General features: G+C 35.5%; 1 protein-coding gene across 3 annotated transcripts in view; it reads left to right on the top strand.

Moving 5' to 3' along the window:
- The window catches only part of LOC123311393, a 55,317-nt gene that overhangs the window by 24,990 nt on the left and 4,338 nt on the right, over positions 1 to 25,989 (top strand). For 2 of the 3 annotated variants that reach the window (XM_044895301.1, XM_044895300.1), the window contains exons 3-4: positions 6,509 to 6,568; positions 18,804 to 18,956. In XM_044895301.1, the coding sequence (XP_044751236.1) occupies positions 6,509 to 6,568; positions 18,804 to 18,956 (213 nt within the window). Of the gene's footprint in view, positions 1 to 5,930; positions 5,937 to 6,508; positions 6,569 to 18,803; positions 18,957 to 25,989 lie in introns of those variants that run through there. The other variant, XM_044895302.1, reaches the window with a different exon arrangement.

Here is a 25,989-nt window from a genome sequence, read left to right as displayed (position 1 = left end):
TGTAGCAGCTGAAAATTCGTCTGGCGCCAAGCCATTGAAGTGGAAATTCAGATTTCGGAGGATCATTTATTGCATTTTTCAAGTTCTAATTTCGTCCGTCGCCATAAAAATGAAATTAGTGCTGTTTTTTAATACCTTTTACCTTGGTCGTTTCGCAAGCTGGTGTTATAAAATTTTTCGCTCCATTCGTTCAATTTGGATTGATCGAAACTCTTGGTAGTTCAGTGATTCTCCGGAAATATTGGCAATGTGTTACTTTTTGCCGCTTTTAAGTATCTGAGACGTCAAAGTAGGAAATTATTTCATGACATTGTGAAGAGTGAATAATTCATACCTTAGAGTCATTCGGGGTAACTGAGCGAAGAGGGTAAGTGTGCGCAGTGTGTATATCTCGACTATGAAATGTATGAAAGAAGGGTTAATTTGGGTGAAGCATAGGCTCAGAATCGCCAAATTAGTTTTTCATAGGAGTGCGCCGTGCGACGTTTAGTTAACTTTTTATTTGGAATCAATCAAATTTACTAGTTTTCTTGTTAATTTCTAGCATCTCTGCAAATTCTGCCAGGTCCAAGTTCCGAGTCCGACAATGTTAAACAATATTTTATTCGATCATGCGCATATTAATCTAAATATATAATAAAAAATTTCAGGTTCTCTTAGCTGCTCTACTCTATAAGAACAATACAAATTTTGGCTTACTGGGGAAAGTGTGCGCGGGTAAGTGTGCGCATAGATTCATTTATGGGCATTAGTTCATTGAAGATGAAATGACGACATTGTTGATTTTCTTGGTTGAAACTCGATCAATATTGTCCTATTTGTTCAGAAAAATATGAAGAGCTACCAACAGCGGAATGTATCAAGTGTTTTGTTCACCAGGAATGTTGGCACGAACAATAATGCAGTGCTTGTAAAAAGGCGCTTCCATATTGACAATAAACAGAATTTCTCTGATATTGTAACATTTTGATGACATTATTTTCTAACTTGTTTTGATTGTGCGATTCTCTAAGCAATGCGTTCACTTACCCCGTGAGGGTGCGCACACTTACCCGCAATGCATGTGAACGCATTCCGACTTTCAATATCAAATTTTTTTTCGGAAGAAAAAACGTTTTGGTTCGTTTGCTTCTTGATGTTTTTTTATAAACTAGAAAATGCTCTATCTTATGAATATGTTTTAATTTTCCTAGCTTGAACATTTGAAACAGGGTATGGTTGGAAACGCAAAAGTGCGCACAGTTGCCCCGAATGACTCTAATAATTTACTATTTCGTGATGAAATACTCGAACAAGTCAATTTAATGTAAATAATGCATCTTTTTATGTAAAATTGAGGGGGTAGTTGAGTTGTTTCAAAGAGTCACCCTGACTTATCGCTCCAGAAATAGATAAAAGATGCTGGGGATGATTTGGTAATTGATGGGGTTTTCCATCAACTTTTTTAAATACAGAAATGGAAGGGTTGAACTTATCGAATTCGAATCTTAATGTTTTATGTAGGTACTTTGCTAATAGAAGTTTTTGAAGTGTCATCGTAAACATGCTTTTGTCGTAGACTGGTAATTGATTGTATCAATTACATGTTCTGATAGTTTCTCAGTTACTATGTTGTTGATGTTTTCGATAGAGCTGGAAGAAAGACAAATATTTCTCGATAAAGAGGGTGTACTGAAGAGAACTGACTTGAATGCCATGTTATAAATAAAAAATGTCTCTGTCTTCTTGACTCATCGAATGGGACACGTTCGCGGATCTAATATCTACTGCATTCTTGAAGCACGACGTGTGACGAGTTTTATTGACATAAGATACACTGCGCGCTTGAAATATTGTCATTCCATGCGTTACTTGAGTTGAGTCGACATTCAGGAGTGAGAGGTAACACGAAACGATGTATTATTTCCTCTGCATGGTGGTATATATCCATTATTGAAACTTTCTAGTGAGGTCTAGCTCTGATGATAATAATAATAATAATTTATTCAACCTTTCAGATACCACAGAGATATATAGGAAATGTCAATTGAGTACAATATAAGTAATATACAACCACTAGTTCAGTTCATCTGCAAACAATTCCTTCAAGTCATAATAACCCTTGGAACATAACATCTCTTTGATCTCTTTCTTGAATATCCTTTCATTCAATGACTTAAACCTATTCGGTAAATGGTTATAGAAAGCAATTCCGGAATATTTGGCAATTGAGTGCCTTGGTAAACATATCATATTTCCGTACCTTGTTCCATAGCTGTGGAAATCGGAACACTTCGGGAGAAGATTAATATTTGATCGCACATACAAAAGGCAATTCAGAATGTGAAGACAGGGTAGTGTAAGTATTTGAAAGTTCTTGAATATCGGCCTGCATGAATCTCTAGGTTTCAGGCCGAATAAGAGAATAATCTTTTTTTGAGTGATAAACACCCTGCTGCACTCCGACGATCCGCCCCACAGGATGGTATTGTAATTAAGGTGACTGTAAACTGGAAAATAATATATATATTCAAAAGGGTTTCAGTAGAGACAGACCCCTTCAGTCGATGCAGGGCGTAATACGAACTATTAAGCTTTCGGCACAAAAAGTCCACCTGATAATTCCACGTCAAAAACCTATCAACGCGCAGTCCCAGAAACTTGACATTTTCCACGGTGAGAAGAGAATTCCCCGCAACACTCAGTATAAGTGGGCTGGATCCACCGAAATCACGGTTTAGAAACTTAATAATTTGAGTTTTCGCCAAGTTTACAACAAGCGAGTTTCTGCGACACCAGTCAAGGAATCGCTCAATGAATTCTTCACATATTTGCTTCAGTTCTTCAATACTTTTCGCCCTGACCCCTAAAGAAGCATTATCTGCGAACAGCACCAGAACATATTCAACCAGACAGTACGGTAAATCATTAATAAATAATAAAAATAGGAAGAGTCCCAGAACTGACCCCTGAGTAACACCTAATTTTGTGAAATATTCCTCGGATATGCAATCGTTAAGGTCGAAGAATATAGTGCGATCAGACAGGTAATTGGAGATCCAATCAAGGAAAACATCCCTGAATCCGATCTAGTACAATTTATCGATGATAAACTTGTGTTGCAAACAGTCGAAGGCAAGTGAGAGGTCCATTAAGATCAAAACTTTGATCAGTATCTACAGTTCTTCGATGGAATGATGATTCCGTTTGTATATTGAACGATGTTTAGCGAAAAAACAGAGATTTTATATTCAAAATGTGATCATGAAAGCGCATGAAGAGGCGTACACATTTCAGGTGCATCCAGATGCCAGATTGGAGAGCATCCAACTTTTCCTCGTTCTCCCTTATCACCTCCAGTTCATTATCAGGAAGAATATCTAACACCATTCCATATACCTCCAATCAGCTCCAACCAGAATGAACTTTTTTCAAATGGTGCAATCCAGATAACGACTCAGGATGGAAAGAATAGCTCTCGAATTCAACAGCTGATTGATCAATACCAATTCATCCAGTCGTTCGAATTCATTTTCCATTCCATTCTCAAAATCGGGAGATTAATAGTTGGTCAGATAACGTTCAGTCTAGCGGCGATTTCGCATTATACCGACTAAAAGGCCGTCGACGACGCGTGAGGACTATTAACGAAGAAATGTTGCGATCGACGTTTTGTATGATTTATGCTGCCGCTGAAATGGAATTGAAGTTCGTAGGCATGAGATATTGTACGTCCTCGTCAGGAAATTCCACCATCCCAGGGGAACTCCCACATGAAATATTCAACCCCGTGGCAGTCGTAACTCCAAATTTTCTAGGAGTATTTGTTCGGTTTATTGAGGCCTGAAAACTCTCCGCTAGAGTAGAATGCATCGTTGACCTTTGCATGATTGGAAGTGGGGTGATTTGGTACTCAATTCGTGTATTTTGGTAACGTGCAATCTTCTGAAAGGAATGAATAATTGTCTAGGGAGTATTGTGTCGTTCAACCTCGAGCAGAAACGAGATTTGTTCAGTGTTGTCTGATGCATATGTCGAAAAACATTGATTACAGATCCAGTTGAGAGTGGCACGTTGAACAGATTAGTGAAGACACTCCCTCAAGCTCGTCTCATGCGTTTTCTTAGTGTTGTTCTACACACACAATTGACAATTTGACGAAATAATCTTGAAACTGCAGGTTTTGGATCTGCCTCCCCTATACCTTCATGTGGGGAAATGCAGCTGGCTGGAAGCAATAAGAATATCCCTTAATGGGAATCTCCTACCTGGAAACTGGGTTGGACATATGAGGATATTCAATCAACTGGACTACGATTTCGAAAAGCTTCTTAAACGGTCATAGTCCTAGTGCAATAAGTTTCGTAAATCGTGTGGACAAAAAGTCATCCACATGGTTTACTGAGGGATCAAAATCAGAGAGGGGCTCCGGCATTGGCGTATATGGACCTAAATTGAGTGTTTCTGAAGCCTTGGAAAGTGAACCCTCAGTTTTACAGACCGATACACTGGCTGTTACGTATAGCACTCATGAGCTCAGAAGTGTCTTAAAATGAACCTCAAAGGGAAGTATATCACCACGCCAGCCAAGCCACGCTGAGGTCCCTCTGGAATCACACTGCCAGAGACCTTTGCTGACATGGAAGTGCCGTAATATCATGAAGCAACTAGCAAGGGGTAAAAAAGTAAAAACTCTACTATGAGTACCACAGTATTTTGGTGTTGAAAGAAATGAAAAGCCGATGAACTTGCAAAAAAAACATCAAGGTTACACCTGCTGGACCTGAACCTTTCTGTGGGCTTGGAAGTACTATTTGTACAATATAAGAAAGTCAGCAGATGAGTTTTTTTTGCTCTGTGGATCAGAAAGTGTCCAGTTCTGGCTAGCCTAAGAACCATTCATATGGGGAAACCGGTCCTGGATACTCACGAGGTTACGGCCAAGGATCTTAAGGATGTTGTCGGTTTTATCAACACCAGTGACGACCTACTTGGGTTCCTATGAATAACTAGGGTGAAGAAAAAAAGATTTACATGGTCGCAGTTCCCTGAAAGCTTACCGAGCCACAAAGACACCGGTTCAACTAATAATAATAATAATAATTCTGTTTCTGTTTCTGAGGATATAGGTTGATTTGACTTCCAGATTCATTTTCTGAATTATGAGATTGGCATTATATTGGCTGGTTCAAGAGTCAACAATGAAATTCTGCTGTAATGTTGAGTTATTCTGGAACAAAATGGTCAATCGACGATACTCCTGCAGCATCCACGAATAGCATTGAACTATATCTATATTATCGTGAATTTTTTTGATAAAATTATACATTTTCAGTCACTACATACCCTGGAAGACATTAAGACAAATAAAATTTGAATTCTATGTTTATAATTGAATACATTAACTTATCTCAGCGCATTAGGCGCACCACAAAGGAATTCGCAAATTTAATATAATATTCCGTGGCATTATTCAGACGACACTCCAATCTCCTGGGCTTTTCCATAATGTAATCGGGACTAGACAAGAATTATTCATGGACTTAAATCAGGATGAGACCTGCCTGTTTTCGCCCATACGTACACACAAGGGATTTTGTGGATATGTCTATACCATCTACCTTCAACAAATTTCGAATTGACTACTCCAAAGAGATGATCGTTCGAGCAAGAAGGGTGTAATTTCGAGATGCTGGAGGCAATCCGTAGTCAAACTCTGTTCTCTGTGCTCGGATTATATTGTACGTATGTAGGGGTCCAAAATTTTATTTTAATTACGTAGATCTATTGGTAGCTCGGTGCTGGAGCTCAGCACAGGAAAATCTCAATAGCAGAGAATTGCAGGGAATATTTGATGTAAGTTCTCACTTATTATGACCATATACTCTATCGTCCTTAAACGGTACAGTGAGAAAAATAACTACAGGGTGTTTACTGAAGGTTCGTCGAAAATGCAGGTGATTCCTTGTCCGAAAAATTAATATTTTGTGAAGAAACATATAAACCCTTTTCTAGACATGACACATGGCGAAAAAGAAACTTGAGATGAAAATAGAAGCATGAGATTTTTGGTTGAGAATATGTTTTCCTTGGAAATTATATTTATTTATACGTTTCCACTAGAGTGTATTGTTGATAAGCCCAGTCCTTTCAATTTTCTAAATTCTCGTCATTAAATTACCTCTGGAAGATTAATATGATTTTTGAATGCGTACTCTTGGGACGAACAGATAATAAAAACGTTTCATTCAACAAGTTTAACGTCAAAATATACCGACCGGTTAGGTGCAGTATACGTTATGCTGTTATGAATTTGCAACCTCCGATAAAATTGAAATTATGAAACAGATTGGGTCTTTGTTGAGATTCATCAATATTGATGATACCGCAGGCATCAAATCGAAAATAGTTATATCATCAACCTGTTCTAGTATAATAAAATTGGATTTCAATTCCGCAGAGTCATTTAAATACTCATAGTTTTTGTTGATTGAATGAAAGTTTTAATATTGGAACATTTATTTTGCAGGATCTAGAGGAAAGGAATATCTTTGATCATGTGGATAGTATACCAAGGACGAGTAGAAAGGTAAATAATAATATTTATATGATATTGTTTAAGAGCAAATGAGCGATATTCGGACAATGTTTTCGGAGTTAAAGCATCTTCAAATTTTTTCTTAATATTAGAAAAAGTACCGAGCAAACTTTACGTACTAATTTCCAAAACAATCGGATCTGTTTTTTCAAAATATCTGGAAAATGTGAAAAGTTAGAGACAGGCAGAAAATCTAACATTAATACTTAACCTATTTTTCCATTTATATTCGTCAAAACTCACCGACAAATCAGATGGAAAGCATAAATCTTCTGAAATCTGTTTTTATAGGATATTATCCAGAAAACTCTGTCTCGAAATGAACATTATTCTGCTGCAGCGTACGCCCTATTTCCTAAAGGAAGACATTAACTTGGGCTATTGGACTGACGAGTTTCACTATCAAGAAACAATACCTCATTTATCTATCCCCTTCCTTCTTTCCAACGAAGGATTTTCCGAAAATCTAATCAGCAGTCCCAGAGAAACTCGTATGTCCGGTCAACACTTTCGCGATTTTCCCTTGAGGTTCTCACGGTAAAGTTCATAATCCGATTGTCCTGGGAGCTGGTAGAAAATTGATGAGGCAGAGGCGTTGGAGGGGTTGACGGGATAATAAAATTTTCATTGGTTTCCGCGTTAGACTGGTTTCATGTCGGAACATTCCACATAATGAGTGATGATAGAAAAGAGGTGAAAATTGATAGGTAATATGGACAATCATATTATGTCCTGATTCTCCGTCGGTACCGAAGTACCCCTCAGAAGCTTTTGTAGCTCGTACGAGTTCGGAGAACCCGTTGTGTGCTGTGTAGGCTTCGTTACTGTGTCCTGCAGATCTCACACACTTTTTATGGAGGATGATCATGATTCCCCCATTATTTTCTCTATAGGAACCCAAATCTGATCGATGAGTGTGAGATTGGTAAATCGATGTGGCCATACATCATCCACTACAATCTATGTGATGGAATAATTAAATATCATGGTTTCGAGTACTCATGAATCGGAAGTGCACATGTTAAAAATGCTCGATGCAGCTGTTCGGTCTTGACGATTATTCAATTGATTCCATCTTTTTGGAAATTTTTCGATAGTCACCTTTCGCGTGGATTATCTCTCAATAAAAATAACCGTAAATGGAAATGTGATACATATTCTGAAAGAGCAACTCTTCTAGTAATAAATCTGAAAATTTCATGGAGCTCGATGCAGCCGTTCGGTCTTGACGATCATTTAATTGATTCCATCTTTTTGGAAGTTTTTCTTCGATAGTCACCTTTCTAGTGGATTATCTCTCAATAACAATAACCGCAGATGGAATTATGATAAAAATTCTGAAGGGGCAACTCTTCTAGTAAAAAATCTGAAAATTTTATGGAGCTCGATGCAGGCGTTCGGTCTTGACGATTATTTAATTGATTCCTTCTTTTTGGAAATTCTTACGTATAATCACAATTATTGAAATTTGCAAATAAAAGCTCCAAGGTTATCTTCAAAAATAAATATATTTTCGACGTTTTCAAATTTTTCAGCAACTTTGTATTGACTGTACTACTTATTCTATTCACTAACGCCATCTATTAAAGAGTTTGGTCTGAGAGCAGCGGTTGAATCTTGAATAAAAACTGTAAATCATTCGCGGACTTCGTATTAAGTTCCATGCTTCAAGTTCGCGGACCATGTTTTGGCTTCTGCGGACCACTGGTGGTCCACGGACCACTAGTTGGGAACCACTGCTCTAAGGAAATTCACGAGATAACATCGATAAGAAAGGGGATAATATAATTTCCTCCCAAACTGACTGAAACAGACTCGAAAATTGTTTAAAAATTTAATGATAAACATTTATATCCCTTCTGATATCTACTCTACAGTCCTACATTTTGGCTTCAATTCAGGTGGTTTGATACTCAATTGTATATTTAATAAATTGTTCCCAAGGCTGAAAGCACTTTCTCTTATTGTTATGCTTGGGTGATGAAATTTATCTAAAATCACATCACAAAATTATAATATAGAGACTTGCAAGATTTGCATACTAATAAATGTGAAATGACATATATGGAGGAGTAAAGTGTCCTAGTACTCATTAGACCGAATCCTACAGCACAATATCCTTTGTTGGCTTCCTTGAAATGTCGAGACAGGATGTGAGATTGTCTAGAACCCCCGCGTTAATGACCCATATAGGACGACAGTCAGCTTGACAACAATTCGATTCTTAATTCACTATACAGAGTTGAATCGGTACATTTTTTCATCAGGAGTATGAAATATGCTCCCAGTATTTTCATAAACATGGAAAAATGGAAATTTTCGAAATTTTTCAGGCTCCATTTGCTTCCATACATGTTGTACAAACGCGATTCAAATATCTGTGTCTGAATTATTTTATCTTTGTCTTCCAAACAATTTGGCTCTGTTTGATAGATTTTAGTTGTGAGGTTTATCCATAGGAAGAAATCAATGTTGTACAAATGATATGGGTTTTTGTTCGAGCTTATATTGATGATATTCTTTCACAAAATTCCAGACGTTTGTCTGTCAGCATCATTTCAACTCTTGCACGGGCTTCGATTTTCAAGGATGGTACTTCAAATTGTGGAAAATTATTGATACAAATTATCTGCTGACACTAGAGTCTTCTCATTTCGATAAATGAGACAAAACTCTTTTCCCTTGTTATCATCATAAACTTCACAGGTTGATATGTGGGAGAGAAACGATAAAAGAGAAATTTTTGAAGAACAACCATTTTTTATGAGTATCAACACTTCCTAATTATGTTTGATCGATGAGATACAATTCGTTTCTCTCGTTAACCTCATAAACTTCAGTTTCGAACTGGATAATCCACATTTCCATTTTTCATTATCATCCGAACAGTCAATTTCCCCATTGAATCACTTGGAATTGAGTTGGAGCTTTGAGGGTTTATGTAAGGTCATAAATTTTTGATAAGTTTCAGCTGAATGTCCTCGTCCTATGAATGCTCGATTTGTCAGTTTTTTCATTAATTTTCGATTTCAGGAATACCTACTTAATTTTTATATCTTTATTCAAAGTAACCAGAATTTTATATAGGGTGTTACATTACTGATTTCAAATCAGTTGGATATTTAAATCCCTTGATATTTTTTCATTTTTGGAAGCTGAAATCATTGCACACATTTACTTTTCTTGATATGGCATTAAACTGAAACCCATGTTTAGGATGCAAAAGTCTCAGAAGTTTGATATTGAAAAAGCCTTAATGAAAAAATTTAAATGAAACTGATTATAAGTATAAAAATTTAAAAGAAAAAATCTGCACGCTATATCTGTTGAGCATAATTAGATATTCTGATTTCTGGTAGCTCTATATTTCAATATTTTGCCCAGTATTTTGTGATGAAAAAAATACAACACTGATGACTAGAATACCTACTCTATGAAAACATCATGGACCACTGGACCAGGTCAAATCTTAGTCATTATCGCGGGAAAATTTTCAGCTGCTTCTACACTCATGTTTTTTCATATTGCGTGTTCAAAAAGTTCATCTACATAGAAAAAGGAAGGTATCTTGATATCCTTGGATAAAGAATCTGGGATGAAAAACGTCTACCCTCTAGAAATTTCAAGATTAGGTAAATTTAATCTGCCTGAGCCTGTTTATTGGGCTTAGGTGGAATTAACAGGTGAATGGATTCAATCAATCTAGAGCTCGCTCCGTATAAAGGAATGAAGATACTGCGGCGTTTCTGAAATATGTACCAGACATTATCCCGTGAATTCTTTATTATCTTGAGGTTTCGTCCCAGACTTAGTTACAAGTTTCAGAATTAATCACAGTTTCTGGCAGTTTAATACAACATTTTTTGCATCTATTTTGATGGACAATTAAATAGACGCAGTTGAGATTTTATTGAAGAATCTATAGGTAGTTGGGTTATTGAATCAATTATGATATGGAGAGAATTATTCAAATCTTTGGTGCGTGATCATGATCTGCCTAAAATATTCAAATTGTACCATTGAAAAATTTATTTTTGATAGCTGGTTGATTCATTTTGAACAATTAGGGTCTCTTGTAATTCCTTTCTTAAATTCAATAGTTTCTGAGAAAAAAAAGATTCATCAACAGAAACCTAGCGTGAATCGTAACGGCTGGAATCTTGGAAATTATATTTACTAAGTAGGCGGATATCATGCTGACATTATAGAAAGAACACCACCTTTAATTTAATATACGCTGGAAATTTCAGCTCAGAACGGAGGCACAAGTTATAATAGGATGAATAGAACTGATGATACCTAGTGCATTATCGGAACCTATTCATATTCATCGCTCGCAATATAAAGCGAAATAAAATGCTTCTCATATTGCTCCGCTTTTGAATTCGATGCAGAAAGACGAAACAATTTGCCGTTTTTATATAAGGAATATGGTAAACTCTATCATGACGTTCGAGAATCAACTGAAAACTGCTGCCATATGTGATGAAAGAATTGGAGTCAGACCACTATCTCTTGAAAATTCAATACTCTATGTTATGGAATTCGTGGAAATTCATACAATTGTTTTCAAAAATTTTTTCAATATATTCTCCATTCGGCGACGTATGAAAATTGAAGATTTATATAATAATATTAGACAACCGGTTGTGAGAAAATGAAAACAAAATATCAGTATAGCCAGGATGAGTTTGGTTCGTCCATAGAGGAAGATCGCAGATTAAACCTCTTCCTACATAAACCGTTCATAATTTTAAGTTTTATTTATCTGGAGCAGAATGGCGAATGCGCCAGTACACACCTTGATTTCGTTATGATATCTTTTAACTGGCTGTTCGTGGCGTGCTCAAAAAAGGGCATTTAAATACATGTATGTAAAGCTAGTTATCCTAAGAATATAATTCGTCCTTGGAATATGAAAAAATCGTGCAAATGACGAGAACTCCATGAATAATGAATGATTATTCAGTAGGATTTTTTATGAAGTACTTTTAAAGGAAATCTTCGTCGAAACAATCAGTTTGGAGAGTTTATGACATATTGAGCAACATCCTATTAAACACCCTTCTTTTCACCCTGTTATTCCATTATCTGATCATATTGTCAAAATTATGAACTCTTACCGACTGATAAAAATATTATCCTTATCTGTATACAGAGTCGAAATATATTTTGTATGTCGAAGTCAACAGAAGTACGTCGTTCAACTCATATGCTATAAATTCATAATGCAGAAAGGGTGGGATGACAGAGCGAGAAAAGGTATAAAGCAATGCAAGCGTCAGTGGAACTATTCAAATGCAGGCGGGCAAGGAGATGTACCCTGCATTTACTGGTAATTGACAAGACCAAAAGATGGGGGAATGTGAATATTTTACAGTCTGCTTCGTTATGAAATGTAGAGGGATGATATGAGAGAATATTTTATTGCGCTTTTAGTTCATTCATCTAGGCTATCTAGAGGCAACTTCGAGCGAGATGTTAGTGTAGAAAAATGAAGATTCTTATTTTTGCTGTTAAGTGTTGCTGTATAGATATGCTTTAGTCTGTTGGATAATCCATTTTTTCTCTGCTGAGAAAATTTAACAGATTTCATCAGAAACATTCTTAGGATTCAGTTAAAGATGTTGAATTTGGATAAAGTTACTGAAAAATCCAGTCCAATTGAAAGGTGTTTCTTTCAGTTCATTATTTTAAACAATAATTATTCAAAATTGGGCACAATAAAACAAGAATCTACTGGTGAGCATGAGCCCTTTGACAAAAATACTGCTAGTTTTGTCCTTAATACCTACTCAATTCAATAGTTGAAAATCGAAGAACCAGTTTGAATTCCTTAAACCATTCGAGCTAAACTTGTTCACATGAGAGTATGTCACGTTTTTTAACCACTTGAAAGGAATGAGCACCTCCGTTTGCTTGTTCTGATTTTCTCGATTCATAAGTGTTCTCTTGAGTTTCATCCAGTGGACCAGCATTATTTGAGTTAATAGTTTATACTCTGAATTAATTTCCAACTTTGATTGGATTTGGACGTATTTGGAATTATGTCGCTATAATGTCACCATGATGATGGAGAACTGTTTGGTCTGGTTGCTAATTGGAAATCTCTCCAACTACGCGACAATTGCGATGATTATTTGCACCATATCATATTATGGCCCTAATTGCCTCGATTTTGGTGTATCTATATGTCACATTATGGCCAATTCGTAGACAGAAACTTAATTCAATCAGAACAATAATTTTCAAATCCATTCGATTGTCCTGAATGTTAATTATATAATTCTTCATTTTATTTAATAACTATTGTATTCCCTAGTGTAATTTTGAAACATTAGTATCAATCATTCAAATATATTACTGCTGTGTGGCTTCTAGTATATAAGGACAGGTTAATTCAGCCTTGGATAACCTAGAACTACTTCAACTTAGAAGGGTGTTTAACCAACATTGAAGTTTGGATGGCCACGTCAGCGTATGGATTTTCATTCAAGTCCTATTATAGTACTAATATTTTCTTTAACTCGCCCATACAATGAAAAGGAATATGGGTAAGGACTGAGTTGGAAGGTCATAATCCTCGCTCCAACCCTGCATCGGCCTTAACCCAATAAAAATTCCTCATTTATAACACTCTACTTTCATGTCAAAGTCGATGTAGTACAGGATGACGTGAGTGTCATGGCCATATCATGAATGCCCTACCTAGGAAATTGATTAGAGTCGAGAAACGATCGTTCGCTTAGGTTAGGACGGATGCATCAGTCCCAACCCAACTGTCCGTAGTCGCTATAATGGATAAGTGGACACTAGATTTTTTCCAGAAGCTCCCACCCTGAGAGCTTCTATCAATTATGCTAGTAACATCTGGGGGTAAGTGTTGGAAGGCGTACACTAATGAGGTAACACTTGGATGTAAAGTGCCCAGAGCAAATTATGGAGAAAATCGTTACGAGGAATCATTGAGAAGATCTTAAGATGTGATTTCAGCTGGAAATTGATGGGGTGAATACGGAAACTGATCAATTTTTCAATCTGAATGAAAAATGGTTCATGGAATGGAAAATGAAAATCAGCTGCAATAGAAAATTCTTCCTGTCCAACTGTTTTTCATAAAAAATATTTAGGTTCATTCGATGCTCATCGTATTGGATACTCTAAATTGACTAGAGTGGTCAAAAAAATACAGCCTTCATAGAAAACAATACAAAATCAACTCAGATCAACAATTTCATTCGTGAAAAAATTTTCAAATTCAAGATATTTGATATGGAAGAAATTACAAACTTTCCTGTCTGTGTTTAAATTATCGAATGCATTCAAAAGAAATACATAGGGGGGGTAGGAAATCATTTGAAATCTTTTTTTCTGTTTCATAAGATTTTCCATTTTCGTCTTTTTCAGAATCCTGAGGAAGATCCAAAAATGGGACATTATCGAATACAGAACAATGTTCAATTAATATAAGTTATTTCTTACAACCCTTATTTTGTTTTCATTATGATCGTAACATAGCAGTTGGTTTTGAAATACTCTGGGTTGATCTTAGTGAAAGATTTCGAATTAAATATTACAGAATTTCAAAATTGACGCCCACTACCATCTTAGAGCCATTTATGAAGATACTATAGATCTTTAGTTCCTTGAAGAATAATACCAATTATCCATCAAAATTCTGGCATATATAGAATAAAAAATTATATTAGGGCAATCTAAAACCAGCAAATAGCTTCCTTCCTTTTTTAACATTTTTGCACTTGATACCAAGGTTATCTATAACAGATTTCATTCACATGAATTCAAGAAATTTCCTTCGGAAAATGTAGTTCCATACCATATCCTTCGAGTTCTGAGTTGATTAAGTTTACAGCCCGAACAAATATATCGTTTTTGATTGCACGAAACATAGGCGTAAGGAATCAAAACCAGACATGCGAAATCCTCTATAAATAGATCTGAATATTCTGAATTAATGCAGTCGATAATTGAAAGTACAACATTATCTTTGAACTGTCTAAAGCAAAGCCATGAATGTTTATGGAGTTCAGATGAAATTTAATTAACAAAATTTATAATCAAACTGGATTAGCTCTTAAAATATCGATACCTACAGTATGCTGCGGTGTAATTTGTAAATTAAGAATTTTTATGTCTAAAATGAGCTAGAGTTCTAAATCCAAAAAGGCATATTTTTTCCTTTCCCTAAAAATTAGGGCATTTGATCACTGCAATGGGTTATTGGGAGAAGAAAATTTGTGTGATGTTTCCTGAAAGTAAAATAGTTGAGTGTTCATTGAACAATTATACCTACTCCACAGAAAAATAAAGGATGAAAAATTTGATTCTTCACAAATAGTGCTCGCTATATATCAAAATTTGGTATGAAATTTTAGTGTCATAAATTATGGAAAATTAAATGCTCAATTTCATATTTCGATAAGGTATATTTTTTGTTGTAGCCAACAGTTTTGTTACAATAGATCGAAAATTTTTCACCATTTTTTCAATATATCAAATTTTCTAGTTAATCTAGAATAGGTCTCATCACAAGTTATCCTCATGTTCTTAAATATTTTTAATTTCTCAAATATTTTTAATTTCTCAAATTACCATAATTCATCAGTCACTAGTATAAAAAAAACTCCTACGAGCAGGATCTTATTTTTCTAGTTTGTGCTGAGTTAGCTCAGATGCACAGACTAGAAAAATACGAGAATATATTATTTTTTTTATAAATTATGGTGCAAGGACATGGAGCCTAATGCATTGTCGAGAAACGGAGATGATGTATGTATATATAGAACAAAACTCGATTTGGTTCTTTTCACCGAAGAGAGTCTGATGCTGAAAAATATCGCTCTATCTGCTTTGCTTTAGCAGCCAGAGGGTTATATGATTTATAACTGGGAAACTGAACCTGGGAAGCATGAAAACATGGAATGCAGAAACAATGTGCCTACAGGCTATACATGCTGCAAGCCACATAGTGGGTTTTACTTAGGTTCTTCCGGTCTTCTGGAATGAAGTTTCCAGCGTATTATGATTAAGCCTCGGAATACAGTACAAATTCGTAGTGTTAGTAATCGGGTCACTCATTTATCACTTCAGTGTTTCAGTCGTCCATATGCATGGATTTAAATACCTTCAACCTAATAATGCAATACCGAAAATCTGTGAAGTTAACCTGCATCTCTGACGGAAACATATAAAACTTTCCAATCTTTTCAATAAATGTCTATTATTCGAAAACAAATTGGTTATGATGTCTGTTACTCCTCGACAGTTAATGGTGTGCATTTTAAACATCTGTTAATTCCGAATTCATTCCCTTCGATAACTTTTTATTCCAGAATACGTCATCATTAAGGATAATGGAATTTGTAATTATTAATTTTCCATTCGTAGTTGCAGAAGATCTATCCATTTTCGATCGAAACCGAATGTGAATCCATTTTTCAAGGTGCACCCCTGCCAGACCTCCCTTCACAGTTCTATTAAACAAAGGTTTCCAAGTTTACCTACTATATTACGTCAATCTGCCTTATGGATCTGTATTTTCATCTAAATATATTATAAAACACATAATGAATAATGTCAGCTCGATTCACCTACTGGAAACTCGACTTGAAGCTGAATAATAATTGAATATTATGTTCGGATCCGTTCGTAATTGGAATTATATCATTAATATTCAGCACGTTGATTCGTGTGGAACGATATTCCTATAGAAACCAGACGGCTGGGTGGTATGCAGACAAGAGAATCCAATCAGACGTTTATTAGGTCTTTCGTATTAAAGTATGGGTTTTTCGATAAAGCATTTTTCTTATTCTGAATTTTTCATTAGGTTTAATCGTCCTGACTTAAGGATATCAAATAAAAAAATTTCAATTGGAATTACTTTTCAGAGATTGCAGAAAGAAACGTCCTTTTAATAGTATCAAATTGGACAGTGTCGTGTTTTTTAAATTATTCATGAAAGATTCGAGTTCTTCAACTGAAAGCAGCTCTAAACTCACTTTTCTCTTATTCCTGGCGAAAATTGAAAAGGCAAAGAATATTTCGTCTTTTTTTAGCTAATAATTAAGTTTTTGTTTATGTTGCATGTTGGGTAGACCATTAGGTTACTACCTAATGATGCTTTCGTTATTTTCTCGATACCTTCTATGTTGTGGCAAATTACGATATTCTAAAAAATTCCGTTACACTTTGAAATTCCGCTTCACACCGCTGGTAAAAAATGCAACATCGGCGGAGAAACGTCGAAGTTATAGCTAGAATTTTAAGAAAGAAAATGTAGTTGTTTCATGAAATAACGATATAAGAATGTACCGTAGATTCGGATGACTTGGGACGATTGTTGAATTCAACTTGTGATATTTTCGAAACGGTGACTTATTTTTATCTGAAAACGAGATTCAAATATGCTTAAGGACTCAGACTATTGATTAGGATATATACCATGCTTCAGAATTGGGATCTAAATTTTGAAAAAAATAAAATATACTTGTCCCAATTCCATCCAACCATCGATTTGGGAGACTTGGGACGCAAGTTAAAATCTATTGATTTCACAACTCTCAAACGAAATAGGTGACTTGGGACGGTGTATAGTTTTGAAAAATTAGAATTTGTGATTATATAGTTGAAGTTCGGTAAAGAAATTAAATGATAAACCCCTATTACAGCGAAAGTAAATATAGTGCCACTCAAATGTAAAGAAACTAAACAAAACAAGGGAACTTTGATTTATCTCATTCTTTGGTGATTTCTTTGTGGAAATAACGTAAATAATAATATCCTGCGAAAAATCGACATATTTCCTGCTGCCAATGCGCCGCTTGTATCTGTTCGGCGTTGTCCCAAGTCACCCTATGAAACAACAAAATAAATGAACAAGATCCGTGTTGCCGTTTGATATGTAAACAACCTTGTTTCATTACATATCTAATATCCCAATATCCCACGTATCCAGAAAAAAAATTACTCATGAACAAAGTGAAACACATGTACAGGACACTAGAAAGTATAAGGGACATAAAAAAAGCGCTTCTACACTCCTGAATTCGTCAATTTTTTCCTGTCAATTCAAACGCTCTGGTCACGGCAAACTCAACAGGAATTAATTGTTAATCTAACCGAAAAAAGCTACACAATCTTAAAAATTTGTCCCTTCACTCATAAATAGTAAGAAACAAAGAAATCTGCAAGGGGGTAATTGTCCCAAGTTACAGGACTGTCCCAAGTCACCCGAATCAACCGGTAATCAATTCTTTATTCTTTAATGAGGTCTTCTGATGTCATTAACCTGTAATGATTACAATATTTCAAATATCATCTACGAACAAGCATAAACAAAGTTCCAATTACTGACCTGTAATGGAATCAATGCTATTTCTTCTACAATAGGTCCTTTCGTTTGCATAAAAAAGGGTAGCACTTTTCTACACTCGATTTTAGTATTCGTTTGCTGATTGAATTAACACCAGTGTAGAAGAGGTGTAGAGTTTATCTATCTTTTTTTGACTATGTGTAGATAAACTACACTTCCTCTACACTAATGTGAATCAAATCGAGTGTAGAAAAGTGCTACACTCTTTATGCAAACGAAAGGACCTTAACTGTGAATCAAATACAATGAATCAAAATTTAATATTAAATGATAATTATGTCAGTCCAACGCACTCTATAAGCTCTATAACAAAGTTCACAAAAAATAATAATACAATGGTGGTTTTCAAGTTTAAAGATTTATTTTTACAAAGATCTTTTCATAGCAACGCATTGTATCCGAGAAATGGCAAAGATGTCCCGAATTGTAACAATTCACCCGGATCAAAAAAACTTTTGTAAGGCACTCTACGCTTCCAAAGTTCGTCGCCTAGTAACTGAAATTTTTGGCTGCCTTACATTAACGTAACGTAACAAAGAGGTGGCATACAGACAAAGGATCATGCTTTGCATCTCCAGTTGAAAATTCAACACCACGAAAGTAATGTGGCTGTTCTATCTAGTCAAACTTGGGCAATTTTTTTGCTGCACACTGCATTTTCAAATTATAAAACATACTGTGAATTATATTCTCAGATATACTATTGTTTCTTCGAATGAAAATCCCAAGATAGGAAAGAATACAATTGTGTGTTTCACTTTTCTATGTATACGCCACTGTCTCCCCCTAATTGGTAGTGGCGTTGTGTTCCTCATATATCCTCTTTTGCAGAAATCATTGAGGGAACTGGGCCTCAAGCGAATTTGGTCTGCCGTGCGGTCTTCCAATAGCAGCTCGAGCTCGACCTGCGATCACGATGCCGCCGCCGAAACCCCCTTGGAGGGTGTGAAGGCCGCCCCCAACTGCTCGCTTCCGCTCCTACAGGTAATTCACCAGACAGTTAGCCGTTTTCGCATGCATTCTTCGGAACATTTATTAATTTGTTGGAATTCACAGGGGCAATTCAGTCCCTGAATTTATGAGAATTAACGCGAACATCTTTGTGCGCTCAGAATTGTTAAATGGAGAAACATTGTTGATCATTTTGGGGGCATTAAGTTTTCGCACTCGGTTTCCGACCTTTTTTGAGATAATGGATGCCCAATAGGACTAATAGATATTTATGTTTTTTAAATTCAATCAAATGCGAGATCAGGGTAAGGTAATAAATCTTAATCCGTGAGCTATTTTTGGCTTTCATAATTACGGAATTTATTTTTTTGCTGACCGCAAGAGGAAATCACATTTCACGTACTAATTTTTGAACGAAAAGTCGACTTTTTTTGTATGCTAATATTTTTCCTCCGCAGACACTTTTCGTTCATAAACTCTTTTCGTCCTCTGTCGTCGCTATGATACGCAGCAAACGTATCATTTCGTGAATCCACGATTTAATAAAAACGTTGTTGCCTGTCATTTGCTATTGTCAAATTAATTCTCTATGAAATCAGCTAGATTTTATGAGTAGTTTTCCTCCAGATCTGACGAAATTGGCAACTACAAACAGATGAGTACAGGGTGGGCAAAATTCGTTGTCTACTGAGAGGATCTCGAGAACTATGGCAGTTAGAAGAAAACGAATGACACATTCTCGAGCTCTTTTTCAGAGAAACAAAGAATGGTGAAAACCATTTTTGAGATATTAGCAAAAAATGAAATTTTGATGATTTCGAAAAGTTCTCATAACTTTTTTGTCTTTGAAGTTACAGATCTGAAACCTGAACCTTCTATAGGCCTTTTTTTACGTAGAATTCACTAACGAGCACCAAAAATTTTTTCATTTCGAAACATAAGGCAAACTTTAGTTTTTTTAATGCAAACTTTCATTGAATTTGTTATTTTTTAATTGGAAAAGAAGCTTCTTCTGTAAGAAGAATATACGTATAAAAGTGACTAAGATGGTTCAAGTTTCAGATCTGTAACACAAAAATGTTATGAGAACTTTTCGAAATCGTCAAAATCCCAATTTTTGTTCATGACTCAAAATCTAGAAATGATAGGCCGATTTTGTTTTCAGATTTGGATTTATCATGAAAAAAGAGCTCGAGAATGTGTCATCCGTTTTCTTCTAGCTGCTATAGTTCTCGAGATCCCCTCAGTAGGCAACGAATTTTGACCACCCTGTACTCACTTTTATAAAAGGATGTGAAGTCGACCTAAAAATGTGATTTGAATATGCACCTGGTCAAAAAACTGTCCATGGTCTCGCCTGCTCAAAAAAGAACCACCCACCTCTTGCATAATAAAACTAATAATTATTATTTTCGATCAAGTTTGGGGTACTCATTCTGGTTCGTAAAAAATATATTTCATCACTGTTATATTTATAGAATAAATGATCACCGTGGCATTTTTTAATCTTGAGGAATCGTATTCATACAATGAAAACGCCTTTTGTTAATTCTCCAAATTTTTTAAAATTCCAAGCAGATAGATTCACTTCTCATCTTGAAACCGTACACGCTGTATCTCGACAACTATTCATATACGACTTCTTGGTGCTTATCAAAACTTTTGGCAGGAAGATCTAAAATCTACAACATACCAAAAATTCAGGAAATATAACTGAGAGCTATTTTCCACGATGATTACAAAAAATTTTTTTGGAAATTGGGGAATAAAACAAGATCTAATTCAATAATTACATAATTTTCATTTCTTCACATCGAGACCACGAAAATTTCCAGCTACATTTTCAGTACGAGATTGAAGTTTGCAGAAACTAATTAGAAACACAAACAAAACGTCCAGACAAATTTATCTAAAAAAAAAATTGTATAATTGCTAAACTTTCTGTGCGACTAACTACCAGAAACGGAAACTTTTACAAAATACCGTGGAGATATCTCGGGGTGAAATATGTACTGGGGTTGGAAAATTGTAGCTACAGGTTTTCCTGTTACGACCGGTGGTAAACAAAACTCTAATAGTTTAACTTTCGCCGTTGCTGGGATACCAGCAGGAGCGAGGGGACACGTTGCGATGGTGAAAAAAAAGGACGGGAGGGCAATATTCCCTAAATTACCACGGTGCATTTGGCGAAAGTAGTTATGTCCCCAGGTAAGAAGAATCGTGTGATATTCATGCGGAAGAGATCGAATGGGGTGTTTGTTGGAGGTAATGGAAACCTGAAAATTCTAGAACGTTGAGTGGGGGGTAGGGCAATATTAGCATCCATTTCAATAAAATTGGGTGCACATGGAAGGGAATGTGGGTCACGAGCGATGGAATTTCGGCTGAAACTTAAAGGGTTTTGGCATTCATGGAATGAAATGGGAAAAAATATTGAATCTCATCAATTTTGATAAGATATACATCACCCTGTTGAGTCTTGGACGTATATACCAGAGACAAACTCTGTATATACTAAGAACGAAACCGTAGTTCATTTATATCTGAAGAATGTGAGTAGTTACGATGATGTATTGATATCTAGTTAGCCTAGACCAGTACCATATGCATAAAAAAAATTGCGTTATCATTGCAACGAACAATAACACAATAGAAGTGTCTGTGTGAAGTTTGAGTTGAAAACTTTCCACCGAAATTGTGAAAATCGAAAAATTGGAGTATCGAGTCATCATCAAGTACCTTTATTTAAAAGTGTTAAGAGGTAATAAGCAGATTTACGAAGATATGCTTAATACCCTTGGTGATCAATGTCCTTCGTATGCGACCGTGAAAATTTGGACTGCAAGCTTCAAAAGAGGTAAACTTTCCTTTGAAGATGATGACCGATCGGGAAGGCCAGTTTCTGTGTCAGTCCCCGAAAATATCGATGCAGTTCGTGACATGATTTTATCAGACCGTCGAATTGGGCTAAAACGGTTATCTGAAGCACTGAATATTTCATACGAACGCGTTCATCATATATCTACCTAGTTCACGTCAATTTGGACATGGGAAAAATTGCTGCAAAATGGATACCCAAATGTTTGAATGTTGACCAAAAGCGTGCAAGGGTAAAAGGATCGCGTTCGATCTGTGCTCGATTTAAAAACGATGTAGACTTCTTCTTAAACCGAATTGTTACTATGGATGAGACTTGGGTACATTTCTACGATCCAGAAACAAAGCAATAATCGATGGAATGGCGACACTCTGGTTCTCCAAGACCTAAGAAGTTTCGTGTCCAAATATCTGCTGGAAAAGTTCTTGCTTCAGTTTTTTGGGATTGCCATGGAGTAATCATGATTGATTTTTTAGATAAGGGTGGAACGATAACCGGAGATAACTATTCGATATTACTGATCACTCTACGGGAAAAAATTAAAGAGAAAAGACGCGGAAAGCTATCCAAAGGTGTTTTGTTTTTGCAGGACAACGCCCCTGCACAGAAATCTCATATTGAAATGCAAAAAATTCGTGATTTAGGGTTTGAATTACTAGAACACCCCCCTTATTATTTACCAGATTTGGCTCCATCCGACTATCATCTCTTTCCTCAACTGAAAAAAAGGTGGAAAGGTCGTAAATTTTCTTCCAAGGAAGAGGTAATAAAAGCTGCGCAGAAGACACATTTCTTTTGAAAGGTCTAGAGACGTTTCAGGTTCGCTGTAATAAATGTATCCAAATAAGAGGAGAATATGTTGAGTAATAAAATATTTTGACATCGAAATTTTGCATAGTAGTATTATTCAATACATATATCCTCGTATTTTAACTGTAAAATGAGGATAACCCTTCTCCTACTTTGATATAGCCTTCATTCACTTCTTTTTTTTTATAACAGTGATGAGCAGCTAGTGGGATTTGCGTCTGATAAAACTCCATTTCTGTAGCAAATTCAATCCATTTATGTTTGACAATTTCAGAGAATAAACGAGGATATGTCCTGCAGCCAATCCATAAGCATTTTCGATATATTAACAGTTCAGGTAGAGCGAAAGTTCACAGTACAACATTCTCTCCAACTCTCCTAAATTAGCGGCTAAACAGTCTCGATATAGAACATCTGTATCAAAACCACCCAACCGCTGCTATTGCCGAACTAAGTTTCCATAACCACAAAGTAAAACTAATTCCACCAACTTGGGGACTTGTTACGACCATTCCAATTCGAGCCCTGCACCAGTCCGGAGAATGAGGAAAATTCAAATTCAGTATCCCAATATGAGTGCCATCCTGAAATAAACATCGGTTTGTGGTTCGCATCTTTTATGGCGAAAAGAATATTTCGGTCAGGTTAGCTAGCAAGTCAAATGGGTTCAAGACGTTATATGGTTATAAAAGTGACTAAGAGAGAAAGAGAAAAAGCGTGTTAACAGGGTTTTTCGAAATGAATCTTGCATAATTTAAGTTCGATTCGAATGTTCATCACTGTATGGGATATGGACATATTCTAAAAAATGCAGATTTCAAAGGGTCAAACATGACGTTTTTGACGACCAATGGTACAATATGTAGCCCATTGTGAACTGAATATTAGCATTTAGTCGGAGTATACATAAAAGCTCAAACAAATCGACGCAGTAGATGAATCCTTCTCATAATTACTTAATTCTAGAGTTTCGACTACTTTTCCTTATGAAACATGAGAAAAGTAGGAGAGAACACGAAATTAGTTTTCTTATTTATTTTCCCCCACGAAACCAAACCATGGTTTCATAAGAGGCACGTGAATAACACAAAATTCGTAAATCAAAGGAAGCAAAGTGAAAACGTTTTCACTCAGCAAACCATGAAGAATGATATTCAGTTTCAGTGGGCGTAAATTTATCTTTCCTTGACATGTGATATCAATGATTCTTTGAAGGTTCGGGATGGGGAAATGAAAGGATACGAGTTTCTATGGTAACTATGAATGGACCCGTATTCGATAAAGTTAATTGAAAATCCTATAAACGGATATCAATGATTTCCACACGAATCAAATTTAAGTTTTTTTATACACCAAAAATAACTGGTTAGCTTGGATATCCCCAATCGAGCAATCTCTGGTCTACCCTAACAAAAAGGTTGGTTTGTTCTCTTTCGTTGGTAGTGAATTAAAGATTCATAAATTTTGACCTCTTTTGAAACACCTTAATGAAATTGTTTTTAGATTTTCAAACATTCACTCTTGCTCTCGAAACTGAAAAGGCTATAGGGCACACAAATACCACCAATACTTCACAGAACAAAATATCCATGTTTCCATTTCTAACGTAGTATTAAAGATTGAAATATCTGAGTCCAAATATACTCGCATTTTCAAAAATTCATATATACTATTTAACAGTAGATTATTGTGGTCAAAAGAAACACTTTTTTTCTATACCATTTTCCCGATTGGGCCCTGATAAAATGATATAGCCATTTTAAATTTTCATAATCAGCTGTGCCACCCCTGGAGAAACAAAATTACCTTCAAAATAACTAGCTAAATTTGTGATACTACACATCTGTGGATCTTTCAAACAGTATTAAGTCAAAGTAACCCAATTTTTCAAATTCCACAGATACTTTTTTATTTTTGAACATTAAATTACACGAAAACGGCTCATTATGCGAGAGAATATGAGGAATACTTTTATTTTATAAAACGGACAAATATTCATTAGATATCGTTTAACTTAGATTCATGAGTTGGGTTTTTTGAATTTTTGGTTTTTTATGGTACGTACCCAATGGTCACAATGAGAAAGCTGGAATACGTGTGTGTTCGAAAAATATTCATCAAATAAATAAAGAACTATATTTCGAAATTCATTTCATTCGATAAAACCGTTTGTGGGAACTAAAAAATAATTTTTTTTTATGATTATTCAACTATCTGTATCTGTTGAACCGAGTCGATTTATGAAAACTGGTAAAGGAAAAAAGTGTCTTTTCAGTTCAAGAATCTACTATTAAAAAATTATATATACGAGTCAAAGACTCACACTGTTTACATGGTGGGCAGAATTCGTTCTCTACTGAGGGGATCTCGAGAATGGATGACATATTCTGGAGTTGTTTTTCCTGTGTAAACCAAATCTGAAAACAGAATCGCCTTATCACTTCTAGATTTTGAGTTATGAGCAAAAATTGAGGAATCGCCATTTTCAATAATACTGAAATAGGTCTTGGTTCAACTCCTTCTCGAAAACCATTATGACATTCTAGAGACATCTTTTTATCAGTAATTTGAACATGATTTCATTAAATTTTTCGATTTGGCCATTTCCAAGATTCTGATATTTCAAACGCGAACTATGGTTGACAGTTCTTTCATCTTGCTGATTTCCAAAATGTATCATATGAGGGGTTGAGAGCTGAAGTGAACCAAGTCCATTCAGCCTAGGTTCGAGATGAATGGCTTAGAAGTTGTTTATCACCCATTAATTCAGAAGTGACTTCTTCAGATTTTAAAAGGTTAGAATGTAAGCATATGCTTACATAAGAATAATAATAAATAAAGAAGTCACTTTCGAATTAATTGGTGATAAACAACTTCTAAGCCATTCATCTCAAAATTAGGCTCAATGGACTTGGTTCACTTCAGCACTGAACCCCTCATATTTAACTTTTCACCTAAATATTTTATGAAAACAAAATATGAACATTTTCTGCTGTTTCACTATTGAATAATACGACAATAAGTATGCGTTATCATAACGACTATTAAATATATGCATTTGTATTTTGATGATTCGATACTCTATGATAGGAATTACCGATTATGGAATCACTTTTTCTATGCATCATCTATTTCTACTTCAGCATTATTGAAAATTGCAGTTTCTCAACATTTTTTCAGAACTTAGGAAAAAAAACTCTAGAATGTGTCATTCGTTTTCTTTTAGATCCCCTCAGTAAAAACGAATTTTCCCACCCTGTACAATCATAGTGACAAGCCCAATTGAAAGAAATCTGGCTCTTTTGGAAACACCCTTTCTTTGCCAGTTGACTTAAGGCCCCGGAATTTCCTATCGTGGCACCCCATCCACAAATAGTC

The sequence above is a fragment of the Coccinella septempunctata genome, chromosome 4, assembly GCF_907165205.1.
Source record: "Coccinella septempunctata chromosome 4, icCocSept1.1, whole genome shotgun sequence".
NCBI lineage: Eukaryota > Metazoa > Arthropoda > Insecta > Coleoptera > Coccinellidae > Coccinella > Coccinella septempunctata.
The sequence above is the reverse complement of the archived record's forward strand: the minus strand, read 5'-3'. Positions and strand labels throughout refer to the sequence as shown.